Genomic DNA, 18,918 nt, shown 5'->3' with positions numbered 1-18,918 from the left:
TTAGGCACAGGAAGGGGCAAAGGCAACAGCCCAAAAGGGGCTGCCAAAGGCTCTTTTATAGGGCTGGTTGGACCAGCCAACCAAGTCGGTTTGTGATAGACCAGGTCGGCCAGTTTGGTCGGCCCAAACAGACCTCGGGGGCTGCCAAAGGCCCTTTTATAGGGCTGGTTGGACCAGCCAACCAAGTCGGTTAGTGACAGACCAGGTCGGCCAGTCTGGTTGGCCCAAACAGACCTCGGGGTCGGCCCTACCAAGTCAGTCCAGGTCGGTCCATTTCAGGGCCCCTTGGGCCTATATAAAGATGCCATTGGGCCTCATTCATTTATCACTTGGAGCAGCCCTCAGGACAGCAGACAGGAGCAGCTAAGGGGGAGCCTTAGGCCTACATTCAGGAGGACAAGGTGACCTAGGAGAAGCTTCAGACTGAGCTAGAGTGGCTGCCCACCTAGGCTGGCTTCCAGACAGCAAGGTGGAAGGGATCTAGACAGAGAGTCTACATATGCTAGAGGTGGAGCACGCGGGCTCAGAGATCTAGAAGTGCCAGGCTTGTAGTTGAAGAACCTTTTGGTATTGTATCCTGTCCTAGTTTCTGGAAGGAAATATAAAGTGTTGCTTCTATATTTGTCTCTGAGCATTGTCTATTTACTCGCTTGCACATCTATGCACATAAGTTAAAAAGTTTGTGATTCCACACCCCACATCACACTGTGTGAGCTCCTGGACATTACTATCAGTCTTCCACTGTGTGCACCCTCTGTTGGGTCATTTCTAACACTTATTACTGGGCCAGATACACAGCAAATTGCAGCTTTCAAAGCTGATTTGCAGAAATCATTTGCTATGATAGATATGGGCAGATTGCATTACTATCGGGCATTCAGTTTGCTAGTTTTGAGGGGGGTATAACGATGACCCAATCCAAGTACATTGGACAGCTCTTGGTGCTATCAGTTCTAAGCCGGTTTCTACACTATTAGAGCCTGGCTTCCATTTCTCGTCTAAGGATGGGATTGACCGAATTGATGCTGCCCTTTACCAACAAGCTGTGAGCTGCCTTATCTATTTACGTCATGCCAAGCCTAAGCTGCAGTATTCAGTCTCTCAGTTAAGCAGGTGCATGCACAAGCCTAGTACACAGCATTGACAAGCAGTGAAACGTGTCTTCTCATACTTGAAAGGCACGCAGCTTTGGGACTATTATATGATAAGTCTTCACTAGTTTATCTTTCACGGACAATGACTGAGCGGGTTGTTACGACTCCCAATGTCTCACAATGGCAACTGATTCATGCTTGGCTGCTCATGCATTTCTTGGTTCAGCAAGAAGCAACCCATACTTGCTACTTCCAGTTGTGAAGATGAGTGCAGGGCAGCCTTCATAGCCACTGTAGAGTGTGTTTGGCTTTACAAGTTACTTGCACATCTTAATGTCAGCCAGCCATCTTCTACCATGATCTACACTAACAGCTAGAGTGCTTTGGCCATTGCTCGTAAACTTGTCTTTCATGCGGCTATCAAGCACATTGAGGTGGACTATCATTATGTTTGAGAGCGACTATCAGCTAGAGATATACAGTTGTCCCACGTTTCCATGGAGGATAAGTTAGCAGATCTCTTCACGAAGGCTATACCATTACCCAAGGTTGAAGCTTTTCGGCAAGCTTTACACTTGGTGCCATTTGTTACATAATTATCCTTCCTTGTACTATCATAGGTTGCTATATCCATCACAAACAAATATGTGCAACCATGATATAACTTCCAGGTATATCTTAGATGTATCCAAGATACTTCAGCCATATATGGAGGGGGGTTTGTTGACACTGTTGGAATGGTCACCTCCCCATCTGTAAGCCCCCCTATGAGGAGAGCGTGGGGGAGGGAGACCTAGGGCAAAAGATGCCCAGAGAAGAGAGAGGGAGGGGGCTGCCAGCTTTTCTTCAGACCCTATATAAGGGCCCTAGCCAGGCCCTTTTTGGGCTACTGCTAGGCTGCCCTTTCGTTGCTGCTGGAGATGCTCTTGCAAGCTTCATACCTGCCCACAAACCCCCGCCATGCAGCCGTACAGGTCGGCGCACCCTGCTGATGTCATCACGCCTCCAAGGATCTTCACAGTCCCGCACAGCCACGCGTCATCACCCATACTTAGAGATGCTGCTGTCCCGTGCTGTTCCTTTAGGGATCCTCCTCTATTGGCTGTGAGGTGCTGCCCATGCCCAACCAAGTCGGTTTTACAAACTAGGGGGGGGCAGACTGGTCGGCCCAAACAGACCAGCCAATCGGCACATTTAGGGCTGGCTGGTCAGTTGGTTCAAGGGGGGCTTAAGCCCTATAAAAGGAGAGGCCCTGAGCCTCATTTTACATCCAACATTCAGCAAGAAAAGGAGCAGACAGGAGCAGCCAAAAGCCACTCCCTTGGGCCTCACACTAGGGGTGAAGGAGAGTGGAAGGTGTGTTGCAGACTGAGTTCCCTAGAGGCTGGACCTTGGCTGTCTTCTAGGGCAGCAAGGTCTTGTGATCATCATATCATCTGGAGCAGCAGAGCCTCAACAGACTGGAGCGGCAGATCAGTACCTATAGGGCGTACATCTAAGAGGTGTATAGGAGGCTGAAGAGCTGCAGACAAGCTGAGTTAGGGCTGCACACCTAGGCTGACATCCAGGGAAGCAAGGTGTAGAGATCAAGTCTAGACAGAAAATCTACAGACGCTCGACAAGGAGCACACGGGCTCGAGTCTAGAAATAGCCAGCAGATAGGAGAAGTACCTTGTGGTAAGATCAGAGGACCACACTGTCACCACAATGTAAATATCCTAAGTCAAAGTACAGTTGACCATTTATTTGATCATAGTTAAAGAGTTTTATATGTGTTAATTACGGTCAAAGAGTTATTTTAATGGTCGAAGTATTGACTATGGTCAAAGATACTTGACTCCAGTCAAGTAAATCTGACTGCGGTCAGAGAGTGTTGACTTCGGTCAACAAGACTTGGCATGCGCCAAGAGGGTTAACCCCGGTTAACCAAGATGTGCCAACTCCGGTTGGAGAGACTTGGCTATAATTAAGGCGCCTTGACCCTTGGTCAAAGCTCTTTAAATATAATCAAGAGTGTTGACTCCGGTCAACCAGAGAAAAATATATATACCTTTGTAAGACTAGAATAAGTCCAATCATACAAATTTAGAATTTTTTGTTGTTCTAAAGATCAAAAATCTACAAAGAAAATAAAAGAGAAAATGAAAGAGAAGAAAAAAGAGGTAAACAAAAACTTTTATGAAAAGCAAAAGGAAGACATACTTAGCAAGCAAAGCAACACTTATGTCGTCATCAATGCCCAAGCATAAGCAGCTATACTGGGTTTCTAAAGACCCGCGCAGTCTCTTGGGCAAACCCAGTGCTTGCTAAAATACGTCAAATAAACAAAAGAGAATGAAAACAAGAAATAAAGAAGAAACGAAGCAGGTGACTTAAGCAAAAATAAACAAGCAAGTCGAGAAACAAAAACTTCCAAAAATATATTTATTTATTTGTATATATATATTTGTTTAGATGTGCACATGTGTTCAGTGGGGACGCCCACCGTGACTAGGATTAGTCCACAGTGTGTTATTTGCATGCAAAGCGCTAACAATTAATGGGTACCATGGTGGTGCGCTTTAATTAATTGTTGCAGGTACTAGCAAGAATTAATTTTCCTAAGCGAAATGGGAGCCTGACAAGCATCTAGGAAGCGGTTCGTGTGACCGAGAGCTTTGAAGACTCCAGAATGGCCCTTAGAGGCTTGTAATAGGATTTAGTCTAGATTTTAGACAAGTGGCATGTTGCCAATTTGAATAGAGCTTGAAGCTCTTGTAAAAGAAGGATTTTTCACGCTTTGTTAAAGGAGAGAGACTTACGAGACAGCTCTAAGCTGAAGCTGAACTTCTGTAACAGAATTTCTGAAATGAATAAAGACCTTCGGGGGGGTCCAGCCCGACAATTTGTCCTGGGCCCTAGTGTATGTTCAGAGAGAGGGAGTGAGGGAGAGCTTTGGAGAGTTAAATTCCGTCGTTGAAGCGAAGCCATAGCTGTTTTACACCCTCCAGTTTGGTTTTATCACACCATTGGTGGGACTCTGGATCTCTCTCTTTTGTATTGTGTCCATAGTTTTGGACGGAAATATATTATTTTGGTGGTTTCTCTATCTAGCTGGTTCATTGTCTATTGATGAGTCTGCACATCTATTTTATGCACATAAGTTAAGAAGTTTGTGATTCCACATCCCACACCACACAGTGTCAGTTTCTATTCCGTTGCACCGTGTAATTTAACATGGTATCAGAGCCCAAGCGGCTCTAAGGATCGAAGAGCAAAAGAGAGGCGAGGGCTTCAATAGCATACGGAGGGATGGCAACAGGAAGCAGCTCGAGTTCAACAGCTGCAGCTGCATCAACAATCCAGGCATTGAGGATTCGCCCACCACGCTTCACTGAAAGCAAGCTAGATGGTACGAACTACACTCTATGGAAGTTTAGAATTACTGCTATTCTGGATTCATATGAGCTTTTGGAGACGGTACTTGGGACTAAGAACCACAAGGAACCCCTGACCCAGCAAATCTAGGGAGTACGATACCTCCTAATGCCGACCTTCTACAAGCTTGGAAACGCAAGAACACATCTGCTCTGTGTGCCCTGGTTACAAGTACTACTAATAGTGTTTTGACCTTGATTCAGCATACATCTAAGGCAGCTGTGGCCTGGAACATATTGAAGAGTCAGTATGAGACGCGGAATCAAACAAGGATTCAGAACCTAGGTTTAATGAAGAAGAGACAGCGGAGGCATTCATAACCCGAATCAAAAACCTGCGTGACCAGATGGCTGGTGCTCGGATACAAAAGACTAGCGAAGAGCTAGCTCGGCAGTGTCTCCGGATATGTCCACCAAGGTTTGATGGACTGGCAACAGCGCTTAACACTCAGGTGAGACCCCAACCATTGTCATTTGAGAAGTTCTGTGCTTTACTTATGGAGAAGGAATTGAGGCTTAAAGCTCGAGATGGAGGCGGCAATGGGGATGCTGCATCAAAGGTGAGTCCTCTACTAGTAGTGACAAAGGGAAGAAGGGCGGCAAGAAGAAGTTTCAGGGAGAATGCTTCTACTGCAAGAAGAAGGACCATGTGATTGCAAATTGTCGGGTCAAGAAAGCAGATGAAAAGAATGGTACCCTGAAGAGGACAGATAAGGGGAAAGAGTCAGCTAACACAGCGGAAGCAGAGTTGAATCTATTTCTAGCCATTGAGGAAGAGTGTTCCTCAGTTCAAGAAGCTTCAACCACTGTGTTGGATAGTGGTGCCTCCCGTCACATGACCTGCAAGAAGGGTCTATATTGTTCCATGCAACCTCTACAGGAACCCATCACCGTGACGGTTGATAATAATGCAAAATGCCCTATTGAGAATACAAGTACGGTTTCATTTGTTTCTGTAAATGGAGATGTTAAGAAACTATCTAATGTGCTGTATGTTCCACAAATAAGAGAAATTTGCTATCAGTTGCTTCCATAACTGACCTTGACTATGAGGTGAGGTCCAACAAGGCACGAGCAAAAATTCTGGATAGTGCAAGCAATCTTGTTGGCATAGGAGTAAGAAGGAACAACCTGTATGAGCTAAGTGCTCTTACAGCCACCGCTGGAGTGGGCACAAGCAAACTTTGGCATGAAAGATTCGGCCACATCGGATTTGCAATGCTGAAGGAGATGCAGAAGCAAGGTATGGTTGCTCACTTACCTGCAGTAGCAGAAATCAAAGAACCGTGTGAAGCTTGCATGATGCGCAAGCATCAGAGAAAGGCATTCCCACAAGAAAGCAAGAATACAGCAAACGCTCCTCTAGAGTTGGTGCATGTTGACTTGTGCGGTAAGATGCCTACATGGGCCTTGGGGGGATCTTCCAAGCTGCGGTTTACATCCTTAATCGCAACTATATAAAGGCACTCAAAGGTAAAACACCACATGAGGCTTACAGCGGTAAGAAGCCATCTGTCTCCCACTTCAAAACGTTTGGGTGTGAATGCTATGCGCATGTAGCAGACAAAGAGAGAAACAAGCTACAACCAAAAAGCACCAAATGTATCTTCTTAGGCTATTGTGATAAGAAGAAAGCCTATAAGTTGTGTGACCGAGAGGCAAAGAAGATCAAAGTGAGCCGCGATGTGGTGTTCAGGAAGCAGACACATGCAGTGGAGGCACAGAGGAGCTCTTCCACTTTATCATCAAGCGAAGAGGTAATTCACTATGGACCTATCCCAAGAGCTATAAAGGAGGAGGAAATATCAGATGATGAAGGCATAAGTCACCAACCTGTTGTTACACCACCAGAAAAGCCATTGCCGCGATGGGTAAGGCAGCTCTACGACCATGATAACCAGATGCCTATTTCTGTTGAGCAGCATGCAGATGGACAAAGGTGGTCTCAAAGAATCGAGGAGCAAAGGAGGGCTTCTGCTCACATAGTCAATATGGCCTTGATGGCTGAGATTATTGCAGAAGTATAGGAGCTTGCGAGTTTGGAGAAAGCACTTGCAGACCGAGATTGGAAAAACGCTATGCAAGTAGAATATGACAGCATCATGAAGAATGAAACTTGGGAGCTGGTAGATCGACCACCTAACAGGAAGGTTATTGACACCAAGTGGGTTTGGAAGGTAAAGTATAAGGCCGATGGGACTTTGGAAAAGTACAAAGCCAGATTGGTTGCACAAGGATCTTTGCAGGTTGAAGGGTTTGATTTTCAAGAATCTTTCGCTCCGACTACCAAAATGACTACTATTCGCACAGTACTATCGGTGGATGCTCATAAAAAGTGGCCAGTTTATCAAATGGATGTTAAATCAGCATTCTTGAATAGCGACCTCAAGGAGGAGGTGTACGTGGCTCAGCCACCAAGGTTTGAGGCCCCCCATTCTGAGAACAAGGTATGCAAACTGAAGAAGGCTCTGTACGGGCTGAAACAGGCCCCAAGAGCATGGTACCAACGGATAGACAAATTCTTTCATAAATTAAACTTCAAAAGATGTACCTCAGATGCTAACTTATATGTGTACAGGAAAGGTGAAAAATATGCTATTATTGTTCTATATGTGGATGATCTCCTTATTACAGGTGACTATGAAGACATGATCCAGCAAACTAGAAAGGCGTTGGGCACGGCACGGAGTTTGAGATGACAGACTTAGGCTTAATGCACTACTGTTTGGGGATTGAAGTCTGGCAACAACCAGGCAAGATCTTCATCTCTCAGCAGAAATATGCAAGGGAGATCTTGAAGGCATTTGGTATGTCCGAGTGCAAGGAGATAGCTACACCTATGGAGGTAAATGCGAGGCTATCTATGGAGGATGCCTCACCACCAACAGACATCGGGAGGTACAGGAAGTTGGTCAACAATCTCATCTATCTGTGTAACACCAGACCAGACATCAATTTTGCTGCTGTTGTTTTGAGCAGGTTCTCCAATAAGCCCCGAGAGAATCATTGGAATGCAGGGATGCGGGTGCTCAGGTATGTTAAGGGCACTCTTGATTATGGCATCACCTATGGTACGGGCACTTTCTTGGCTGGTCATTGTGACTCAGATTGGGCTAGAGATGTTGATTCCAAGAAATCGGTTTCTGGATATTGTTTCTCTTTAGGTTTAGGTATCTTCTCTTGAATCTTTAGGCGACGATATAGCGAATATTCCCTAAATATTCCATGGACAACTAGTCGGTTCCACCGACTAGGTTGAATAGTCAGCTCCACCAACTAGGTTGTCTGGTCGGTTCCATCGACTACGTTGATCCGACTACCACCCTCATAGCTATAAAGAGGCGACCTCCCCACTCCATTGTATCATATCAGTTCAGATCAGATCAGATCTTCCAGCTAGTAGCTCTTCACCTAGCTCTTCCAACTGTCTAGATCGCCATCTAAGCTCCACTGTGGGAGCGCACAGGTGGACGGAGCCATCATCTGTACTACATCAGTATTGAAGGAAAATTTTATTCATCTCTAGTTTGCTGTGTACTCTCTATTCTTTGTTCAATTTCTGTTCCGCTGCGCCATGTAACTTAACACCCCTCACTACTCTCTCTAGTGCTCTAGAATGCTGCATAATGGCCCCCAATGGGACCTTTTATCGGGGCTGAAATGCCCTATAAAACCGAGCAGGCCTACACCTATTTGCTCAATTGAGCCCCCGCCTTGAAATATAACCATAGTATTAAATTGGAGATAACGCTACCAAAAAAAATAAGTCAATAAAAAATTCATTCTTCACTTCGAGGCTCTTATAACAAACTTGAAAGTGCCACACGATAGTTTTCTACTGCATCTAAAAAAGCCTTAGGTTTACAAACAAACCAAGTTTTGGATTTCTACACAACGCTTGCCAGCCTCAAGCATAAGACTGCACCATCTGCCAGGCATAATAGCTCCCAGTTTCAACAAAAGAGGGCTTGCTTCATTATGTTGCATGTTTAGACCTGTTACCAAAGACAGTGTGAAAAGTCATGAAAAGCGCCCTTGTTTTATGAGAACAATACAAAATGATTTGACAGTTTATATCACGTAAGACACAATGCAAAGCATATAAATTTTAACCTTTTACAGTTATGAAAAAGATCTTGACAACTGAATGAAAGTCTTGGCTCAAAATAAGTAGAATGACTTGAGCTTCGGCCCCTCCCTCCAGCCTTCCCTTGACTCCTAAAACACCTCTCTCTCTCTCTCTCTCTCTCTCTCTCTCTCTCTCTCTCTCCCTGCCGACCCCGCCCAGCCCTCCATGTTGGGTGCAAGAAGCAATGGACCATGTTGGGTGCAAGAAGCAATGGAACATGAGTGGAGCACGAGAAGCAAACAACAAGCTGGAGCAAAACGTAGTACTGCTCAAATGGATAAGAGGAAAATACAAAGGGTGGCCTATATGGCCCCCAAGTCAACCATATAGTTGACCAAAGAAGTCAACTCATAGAGTTGACCTCAACTACAAGGCTCATACCAAGGCTAAGTGCTAACAAACCCCCCTCCATGGTATGGCTGAAGTATCTTCGAATATCTCAGGAATACCTGGAAACTGCATCATGATTGCACATATTCGTCCAAGAGGGATATAGCAACCTATGATATGTACAAAGTGATCCCTCACGTAACAAAAGGAGCCAAGTGTAAAGTGTGTCGAAATGGCTCAAACTTGGGACGCGGTAAAGCTTTCATGAAAAGATCTGCCAAGTTGTCCTCGGTGGGAACATAGGACAACTGGATGTCTCCACCAAACAATCGCTCTCGAACATAGTGATAGTGGACTTCAATATGCTTTGTGCGCGCATGAAACATTGGGTTTCTAGCAACCGCCAAAGCACTCTGCCTGTCAGTGTAGATCGTAGTAGAGTCGGGCTGAATGATATCAAGATCTGCAAGTAACTTGCGAAGCCAAGCGCACTCTATTGTAGCTATGAAAGCTGCTTTGTACTCAGCCGCACAACTGCTGCTTTGTACTCAGCCGCACAACTGGATGTGGCAACTGTAGGCTGCTTCTTGCTGAACCAAGAGATGCATGAAGCTCCAAGCATAAAACAGTTGCCGCTGTGTGACACCCTAGTGTCGTAACATCCAGCCCAGTCGCTGTCCGTGAATGCATGCAAAACAAGTGGGGCCTCTCAACCATAGAGTAAACCCAAATGTTGTGTGGCCTTCAAGTATCGAAAGACCCGCTTCACTACTTGCCAATGCTGCGTACTAGGCTTGTGCATGTACATGCTGAGCTGGGAAATGGCATACTAAAGATCAGGCCGGGTAGGACAAAGGTATATGAGGCAACCAACAGCCTGCTGATAAAGGGATGCATCAAATGGTAGACTTCCATCCTCGAAGGAGAAACGAAAGCCAGGCTCCAAGGGAGTAGAAACTAGCTTGCAATCCTTGAACTGGAAACGATCAAGGCTTTCCGACTTAGAGCATCGGCAACGGGGTTGCTTTGCCAGGGACGTAATCAATCATTCCCCCAAACTCCTGCAATATTGGCTCCACCCTTGCTGCCGATCACTCATTGTGAACTAGGCATTGTCTAAAGCCACTTAAGGGCCTAGTGATCTGTCTTGACCATGAAAGTCCGTCCGTAGAGGAAAGGCTTCCAATGTTTTAATGCCTAGATGACACTAAGGAGCTCTCTATCATAAATTGAATAGGTCTTTTCAGCATCTTGAGCTTTCTAATGTAATATGCCATGGGCCTATCCTCTTGCTGTAAAACTGCCCCGATGGCGACATTACTAGCGTCTATGATTACCAAAAATGAATCATCCCAAGAGGCGATCTTCATAACTGGTGTTGTTGTGGCCAACTATTGTAAGTCATGGAAGGCCTGCAAAGCTTTGCTTGTAACTTGAATTTTCTGTCTGCGTGTCTTTACCCCCTTGAACAAATCTATAAGAGAGGCTGCGTGTATTGAGAATCCATCCATGTGCGAGTTGTAGGCTTGACACAATCCCACAAAGGACCGGATCTCTTGAGCCATTGTGGGGACAACCCAACTGGTGATAGCTTTAATCTTCTCTGGATCTAACGAATCCCTTGAGCACTAATGATGTATCCCAGATATCGGATCCCATATAGTTGGTTATCGCGCAATAACTATAGGACATCGCACATCCCTAATATGCTACTCTACTGTAGCGGAAAAGATAAGGATGAACAAGCACTTCCCAATATAATCAACAAATACCCGAGACATCATCTTGTTGAACGTCAGTGATGCATTCTTCATACCAAATGGCATGACGACAAACTCGTAATGAGCTCGCTCTGTCCGGAAAGCCGTCTTTGGGATGTCAACTTCAAAAATCCGAACTTGGTGGTAGCGACTCTTGAGGTCAATTTTTGAGAAAAATTTTGCACAATTGAGTCTTTCCAAGATATACTCGATGTGGGGCATAGGGAACTTGTCACTTAATGTAAGCTTGTTGAGTGCTCTGTAGTATGTACATAATCGTGCAAACTTATCCTTCCTTTCCACAAAAAGAATAGGCGCAGCGAATGGCAAAGATGACAGTCTAATAAACCCTGCGCGCAGTAATTGAGAAAGCTGCTACTCTAACTCCCCCTCCATAAACTTGGAAAGTCAGTATGAAACTTACTTGGAGGTGAGGAGTCCAGAATCAAATCAATGCGATGGTCTGTTTGGAGGTAGCTAGGGTGACAGATCATCCCGAAGCATGATGTCTTGGAACTTTTGGAGTAGATCCACCATGGCTTGCCCCATCGGAGGAGTGGCTTGAACTGCAATGATATGGCACTGGACTACACAAGTGTACACATGGCACCCTAGCGGATAGCACGACCTGCTTAGATATGAGATATTAACCGAATTCCTAGTATGCTCCAATCACCTTATATCACGGCGGGATCAAGTAAGCCTTCCACAATAGTGAAGGTGTCCTGCCCCTAATCAGGCGTCGGTACATGCTCACGGAACCACTGAAACCCAAGGATCATGCCGCACCCCATCAAAGGTGTCAATATAAAATCCCGCGTAAAAATGGCCTTCCGAACTGAAAAAGTAAAATGGATGGCCTTATGCGTAATGTGTGTGCACAAGCCGGGTGAGACCCCTCCACTACAAGCTCGTGAGACACCAAAGTGCACCCCACTGTCTTGGCACGCTAAGGGGAGATGGCATCTTCTGAACTCCCCATATCGAATAGGACAATGAACTATGCCCATTAGCTGTGCCATGCGCTCGAATGAGCGCCTTCTTTTGGTATGAGAGATCGCCCTCCTTCTTACCTTGAAAGACCACCGTGGGGACGACGTTCAAAGCTAGGAAGACGGCATTCATAGCTAAGGATGGTGGCGGGGCTGGAAGAGCCAATACATTGGCAAGGAACGAAGTAGGCGCTTTCGTAGCCTTTTCGGCAAGCCACTTTGGACAATCCTTCTTGTCGTGCCCAGCGATGTGGTGGCAATGAAAGCAACGATGTTCTTGGTGGTACCGCTTCTACTCGTCGGGCTATAGATAGCCTCCCGTAATGCTACTTTAGCCTTCTCATCCGGAGTCATCTTTGACGTGGACGACTCCTTTTGACCAAAGCTTGGCCATCTTTCTTTTGCAACTGGGTTGTCCTTCTTATGATCCTTACCCGCTGTGTTGCTTGACTACTGCAGGGCTTTGGAATCCTTCTGGACCTGCTTGGGCTTTCCCTTGTTCAGCATCATCTCTTAATTCTGGGCGAGAGTCGACGCCCGCTCGTAATCGGGCGAGTCAAAGTTCCGGACGGTAAAACAGATGTCAATGTCCGATCCTCGAATGAATTGCTTCATCTTATCGCTCTCAGACACGCCCAACTGTTGCGCCAGAGTGATGATCTTGTTACTGTAAGTCAACACAGGCAAACCATTTTGGGAGAGAGAAGAGAACTCATCCTCAAGGTTAAGCATATACTACGGCGGTAGAAAACGGGCTTTGAGATTGGTAACAAAAGTTGCCCAAACGAAATTCGTCTTAAACATTGTTGGGTTTGTATGCTTACTAGCCCAATGTTGCCACCAGGTAGCCGCCTCACTGGAAAGATGAGGGGCTACTAGGTGGACTTTGTATTGCTCATCTTGAATCTACACTAACGGAAAATGAGCTATGAACTGATTAATGAATTGAAGAATAGCTGAATGGTCTAACAAAATTTAGAAGTGACTGAGTGTAGTGGTGTTACCTGTGTCAATGACAAAGCTCTGGCGGTGACTGCTGCCACGCTAAAACTTGCTTGCATAGTAGCCAACATCTGTTTGTGTTGAAGAAGCATCGCCTCTCGGTCAGCTTTTGTTGCCTCTCTGCCTGGGCAAGCTCTGCGTGTTGCAGTGCCTCCTCATTCCTGCGTTCCTCACGTGTCACTAAGAGCAGTTTTTTAAAATCTGTGGTTTCTCTTTCTTACAACAGCATTTCTGCTGCTGCTTCCTCCAAACATTGCTTTATCTGGTCCAGCTGTCTTCTACTTTCTTCTAGCTAGGATGAATGTTCTTCAAATTGCTGTAGGAGGACCCAGTTCTGCTCCAGAACATCCGCCATCACTTCTTGAGCACTAGGCGGAAGTGTATCGTTCTAGTTGTCTTTCTCCTCTTCATAGTTTTCAAGTCTGATGTCTTCCCCCGAACTTTCAATGGCACTTCATTGTGTGTCCTTTCCGGATCTCAACACAACCATACACTCGCAGTAGTCAAGTTGGACACAGACCGAAGCTCCAATACCAATGTAACATGCAACGGTAATCTGATCATGTAACACAGCAAGACCTTTAAGCCTTTAGCGAGGAACTAGCATTATGCACCATAGAGAAAGGAGATAAGGGTACAGAGGGAATAGAGTCGACAACCGATTGGGTCCATGTACCCACTGAGGGCCCCTTCCCCCAATCAGGGGAGAATTTGCTTTGTACTTGGAGAAATTAGAAATACAAATAACACTCTTTGAGAGAGCACGGAAATGCGCTTCTGAAGTGTACCTGTGCACACGTATTGTAGACCCAAAGACCTACGAGGCAACGCCAACCGATACCGAGACCTTCATGCTGTCCACACTGACATGTTAGAGGTCATCTCCTGCTGTCACCATGTACAGAGAGAGGGCCTTGCTTTTGAGTGTGCCCACCTAGTGAGAGGCTAGCGTAGATGAGCGAGGGCCTGAGCTGTGAGTGTGCCCACTCCCCGTGAGGATAGGTGTTCACCCGGTGCTGGCCTGTACTCATGCCATAGAGGCTGGCTGTGGAGGCGCCCTTTTGTGCCAGTGGAGGTGTCCTTGTAGGCAGCTCTGTGGGCAATTGTGTAGGCCCCAGCAGATGCTGCTCTTGTTGTGATGGTCCGACCTGCTAGTCGGCCACTTGGCATGTGCTTGGGCAGTGGGCTTGAGCCCTATGTATAGGGCTGTGTGCAGCCCTGCTGGTAGGTCAGCCCACCTGGCCAGGTCGGCCTGTCTGCAGCAGGGTCTCAGCCCTGATATAGGGCCTTGAGGAGCCCTTTTGTAGGGCTGGAGAGTCGGCCATGTAGGCCTGTTGGGTTGGCCACTAGGCAGGCTGGTCAGCCCTGCCCTATGCCAGCCAACTAGGAGTGGCTGGGGGGGCTATATATATAGGCCCCCCCTCAGCCTTCTTTGTAGCATCCAGTGGAGTAGGATAGCCAGCTCAGTTGAGCAGTTCTGGAGCAGCTGTGCAATGCCAGGGTAAGATCATTCATATATTTCTTAACTGTACTCCTCAAGTGATTAATCACGTGAAGCACAGGACAATGGCCAAAAGTATATGGGAGCATTTGGCGTCCATGTATGACCAAACCTCCCATGAAGAGGGTCTCACTGGAGGTCCAAATGAGGTTGTTGGATCCCAAGAAATCTTCATTGATGCAGGAACACATCAACAAGTTACAGGAACTTCAGCAAGAGATCCTCCAGGCAGGGAAGCAGATTTCATTAGCCGACATGGCCATAACTCTCCTATCCAAGTTATCCTCTCCGTACGGGGCCTTCTATTCATCCTTGATCACCAATGGTAGGGTGAATGAGTTGATCTGTGAGGAATTGGTCCCCATGGTGCTTGACCAAGAGGAGTGCTTCGTCGATTGTACCTACGACAGTCAGCTTGAGGCTTTGACAGCTGATCAGAAAGGTAGACAGCAGTTGACAGCTGAGGAACAAGAAGCTCTCAAGGCATCCCGCACATGTAACCAATGTGGCCAGAAAGGTCATTATTGGTGTCAGTGTCCCTAAAGGAACACAGAGGGGTCCAGTAACCCATTGGCCGATAGTGTAACTGGTGCGACCACGATTACTCCAGCCTTATAGTAGCACTTGGCAGGAGCTCCTAGCAAGCTTGGATCCAAATGGAGGATTGCTTGCTTGTGTGTGGCAGCTGGACCTACCGATCAGGTGCACCGAGTAGGGAGTCATTTATCAAGGTAGGCTTTCAGGCGAACCTCGAGCCATGAGGAGTTGTTACCGCTGACTTAGGTGGCAGTATGTTTCCAGTTTGTATTTTGTGTGGACGTTATGACCTGGCAGATCCAGAGGGGGTCTCCTATTGTTCTGCTGCAACGATTGTCTAATGCTGCTGGAGATCCGGATGGGTCATTAGATTGCCAATGCCGGAACCCAGATACAGCTAATTGATCTAGAGGCACTGTACTAGTTTGGACTTTTTTCCAAGGTCCTCTGTTGGAGTCATGTACCAATACCAGCAGTTGGATTGTTGTACCAGATGACCCAATGTACCATTACCAGACCAGAAGAGTGTACCTTGCACCTACAGCCTGGGAGCAACAGTTCCAGGTTTCCAGTGGTCGTGCGGAGGCTGTTTGTGCCACGAGGGGGCTTCTTCAACAATTCCTGTGGCGGTCTTCAGCGGTGGAGCATCACACGATGGATTCCTTCAGTTGTTCTAGCGGCACACCTAGCTCCCTAGCATTTCTGTTCCATCTAGGAGCTGAGAGGGGTGTTAGAGGTCATCTCCTGATGTCACCATGTAGAGAGAGAGGACCTTGCGTGTGGGTGTGCACGCCCAGTGAGAGGCTAGCGTAGATGAGCGAGGGCCTGAGCTGTGGTTGTGCCCACCCCCGTGAGGATAGGTGTTCACCCAGCGCTGGCCCGTACTCATGCCATAGAGGCTGGCTGCGGAGGCACCCTTTTGTCCCAGTGGAGGTGGCCTTGTAGGCAGCTCTGTGGGCAGTTGTGTAGACCCCAGCAAATGCTACACTTGTTGTGGTGGTCCAACCTGCTGGTCGGCCACTTGGCATGTGCTTGGGCAGTCAGCTTGAGCCCTATGTATAGGGCTGTGTGCAGCCCTGCTGGTGGGTCAGCCCACCTAGCCAGGTCGGCCTGTCTGCAGCAGGGTCTCAGCCCTGATATACGGCCCTAAGGAGCCCTTTTGTAGGGCTGGAGAGTCGGCCATGTAGGCCTGTTGGGTCAGCCACTAGGCAGGCTGGTCTGCCCTGCCCTATGCCAGCCGACTAGGAGTGGCTGGGGGGCTATATATAAGGCCCCCCTCAGCCTTCTTTGTAGCATCCAATGGAGCAGCATAGCCAGCTCAGTTGAGCAGTTCTGGAGCAGCTGTGCCTGCCCTGTAGAGGAGTCCTAGGGCGGAGGTGTGGTGCAGTTCGTGTGTTGTGGTTGTTGAGCTGTTTGTCAAAGCTCTCGAGCAGCCTGTTGGTTCCGAGGTTTTCCCCCAGTTGTAGCTGGGTTTTCTCCAGAGATCACTTGCAGTTCTCCTATGCCTCTCTCTCCTTTCTCTCCTTCTCAGTGTGTGTGTGTGTGTGTGAGGTGTGCTATCTCTCTCTCTCTCTCTTCCGTTCATTTCTGCTGCACTTCCCACATGACAATGTAAGGCACTCCTGCAAGGCAAGGAAGAGGCTTGTGCTGTCCACCGGGATGCAGGGTTACTGCATTGAGTGAGAGAGTTAAAAGCTAGGAGTAACAGATTCTAAAGAGAGCTGGGAGATGACTGAAATATAGAGCTGAGAAGTGAGCTGTGTAAACATGTAAAGAAAGCTATACAAAGCTGCTGATACAGTACCCTAACCTTACTCCGTTTGCTGGTCCAAATCCTCGACTCATGTGCTGCGTAGACACCTTCCAGGACGGCTGAACTGAGGCCAAGAGCTGAGGCTGGTCAGAGGCCAACTTCTGGAAGTGTCAGGTGCTCAAGAGGGGCTGGAGGGAAGCTGTAGGAGTGCTCAAGGCTTGGGGAGCTGAGTGAATAATGAAGGCCAGGGGAGCCCGTTTATATAGGGCTGGAAATGAGCCAACCAGCCCCAAAATTGGCCAACTTATGGGTCAGCTGTTTTGGGCTGCTGGTTGGGCTCATTGCCCCATAAAAGGCAGCCCTAGGCCCCATAAAAGGTGGCCTAGGGAGGAGTTCAGGGTAGCCTGTAAAGGCAGCCCTTCCCCTGCTCCTTCACTTGTTCCAGCCCTGAGGGGGCCGGGTCTAAAAGGGCTCCTATCCTAGGCTGGACCTAAACCTATCTCTAAACCTAAGACGGAAACACTACCCTACTGTTCTCCAATGGGTACCAGTAAACAAGGATTGATATGTCTAACTTGACCTAAGGCTGAGAGACTGACTTACGTAGCTTGTGCCTGACTGTCCCTGAACCAGGGCTCACAAAGAGGTCACAGCATACGACAAAATCTCCTACCCAAAGAAATTAGGCTCATGAGAACGTCTGTAAGGGTTGGTGCATAACCCCCCAAGTATTACCATAAGCATTACACTTGTCAATTGCATGGTGTCTCCATAACGCTTGTGAAAGTAGTATTCAGTCTTAGGAAAAGACGCTTGTGGAAGTACTATTCAGTCTCAGGATAAACTTACTTATAATGTTTGTATTGCTAGTTATCTCAAAGGCATCTTCATTGGCCACCTCAAGGCTTTGTTTCCACCAAGCCTACAAAAACAACAAACCAGAGGAAAATATTCAAAGTCGGAGAAGAAAGTAGAACAAAGAACGAAGCCATGTTATGCCATTTCCTAATCTTTAATAAGGTGACAAAATAAGAGAAATCATAACCTGCAGCCTCTAACATTAGCTATGGCACGCCAAAAAGAATTTTAATTAACGGATCACCAATTTGTACGTTACTGCAATACAAGGCCCTCCATATTACAAGCGCCACCTCGTAAAGTTAGATTCTCAACGTATTGTCAAAACGCTTTGGTGCTCTCATAACAATCTGACTGCTTTATATGAAGTAACAAACAGCAGCAAGAATGCCCACCAACAATACAGAAATTCCCGGAGAAAGAAGACCAAATAAGACATGCCTCATTTTAAGGACATTGTAACTAGGTCAGTATACAGTGATGATCAAGAGAGATTATCTTTTTTAGCCAGCATGAAACCTGCTATGGAAATTACAAGACATACTAAGTACAAGATATGGCACATTTATTAGCACCAGCTTTCTAGAGGGTAATGTAGTTTTCTGCTCGTTTGGGAAATATTAAGCTACAGCTGTCTTGGTCTATTTTTCAAATGCCCTTTTTTAGTTGGAGCCTCTCCCTCGCTGCTTCTATTAGTACAAGCCTTCATGCTCTCTTGTTATAAAATATAACTTGTTTGAAATTCCTTCGATTCATGATGAATGAATTGAGCGTTTTGAAATTGTACGGTTCGATTTCAGAAGGCAATTCCGAAGGGACCTTTTCGAAGTTACCTCAAGCTGGATCTCTTCCAAATTTTCTCCGGTACGCACATCCACTTCAGCATCGACGTCTGACAAGTTTATCTGAAACGGATAATGGTTCAGCGAAGCTCCCACACAGCATAAGGAAGCGAGTAGTAGGCTGGGCGAATGAAGGTGACATCACCTTTAAGGTTCCGCCCACTTGAACACTCATTTTGCTGAAGGTAGTGTGAGTCGTGGGTCTAGGCTCAATGATCGTGCAAATGCGGCGACTCTTAGGAGTAACGAAACCAGAAAGGCGCTCATTTTTGGGGAGCATTAACTGATTCGAAGAGCCAAAAATCCTCAGGATGAAATTTTCAACGCCACAAATCTGATGAAGGAAATGGGGATGCGAGATGCACCCACGAAGCCAGGGTTGGACGGCTTTCAAGGGCGATAAACGAGGAGGCATTGCAAAGCAAGCATGTGAGCTATTCAGCAGAGAGGAATCTTTAAATGTTTTGGCTTCACCAGCTTGCTTCTTTTCTTTCTTTCTTTTTTCCATGAAAATATTAAGTTTGACAAGGTGGAAATCCCACTAAGGCCCTTCCTTTGGAATGTTATTATAGGTGTAGGTTTTAGAGTGCATCATGCATACATCTATGTAATGCAACCCTCTCTCCATTATGCAAATGAGTAAGTTGTTGGTTCTTTGAATTCTAACTTGAAGCGAACGTACTCCATCATGGTTTGTAGATTTG

The 18,918-nt window shown here is 46.7% G+C and overlaps 1 protein-coding gene across 5 annotated transcripts in view; it reads right to left on the bottom strand.

Annotated features, from left to right (window-relative positions):
* Positions 1 to 18,695, bottom strand: part of LOC147884692 (uncharacterized) — a 66,719-nt gene extending 48,024 nt beyond the window's left edge. For all 5 annotated transcript variants that reach the window (XR_015543560.1, XM_087397607.1, XM_087397608.1 and 2 more), the window contains exons 1-4: positions 18,360 to 18,695; positions 18,206 to 18,277; positions 17,364 to 17,436; positions 8,384 to 8,505 (exon numbers count right to left, since the gene is read on the bottom strand). Coding sequence is in view for 4 of the 5 variants with exons in the window: in XM_087397607.1 (XP_087253733.1) it covers positions 8,384 to 8,505; positions 17,364 to 17,436; positions 18,206 to 18,277; positions 18,360 to 18,629 (537 nt within the window). In the remaining variant the exon portion in view is untranslated. The remainder of the gene's footprint in view (positions 1 to 8,383; positions 8,506 to 17,363; positions 17,437 to 18,205; positions 18,278 to 18,359) is intronic.
* Between the last annotated feature and the right edge of the window lie 223 nt (positions 18,696 to 18,918).

Source organism: Dipteris shenzhenensis, chromosome 26, assembly GCF_047967505.1.
Source record: "Dipteris shenzhenensis isolate YYH24624 ecotype China chromosome 26, Dip_SZ_1.0, whole genome shotgun sequence".
NCBI classification, from domain to species: Eukaryota; Viridiplantae; Streptophyta; class Polypodiopsida; order Gleicheniales; family Dipteridaceae; genus Dipteris; species Dipteris shenzhenensis.
This window is presented reverse-complemented; position numbering and strand designations above follow the sequence as displayed.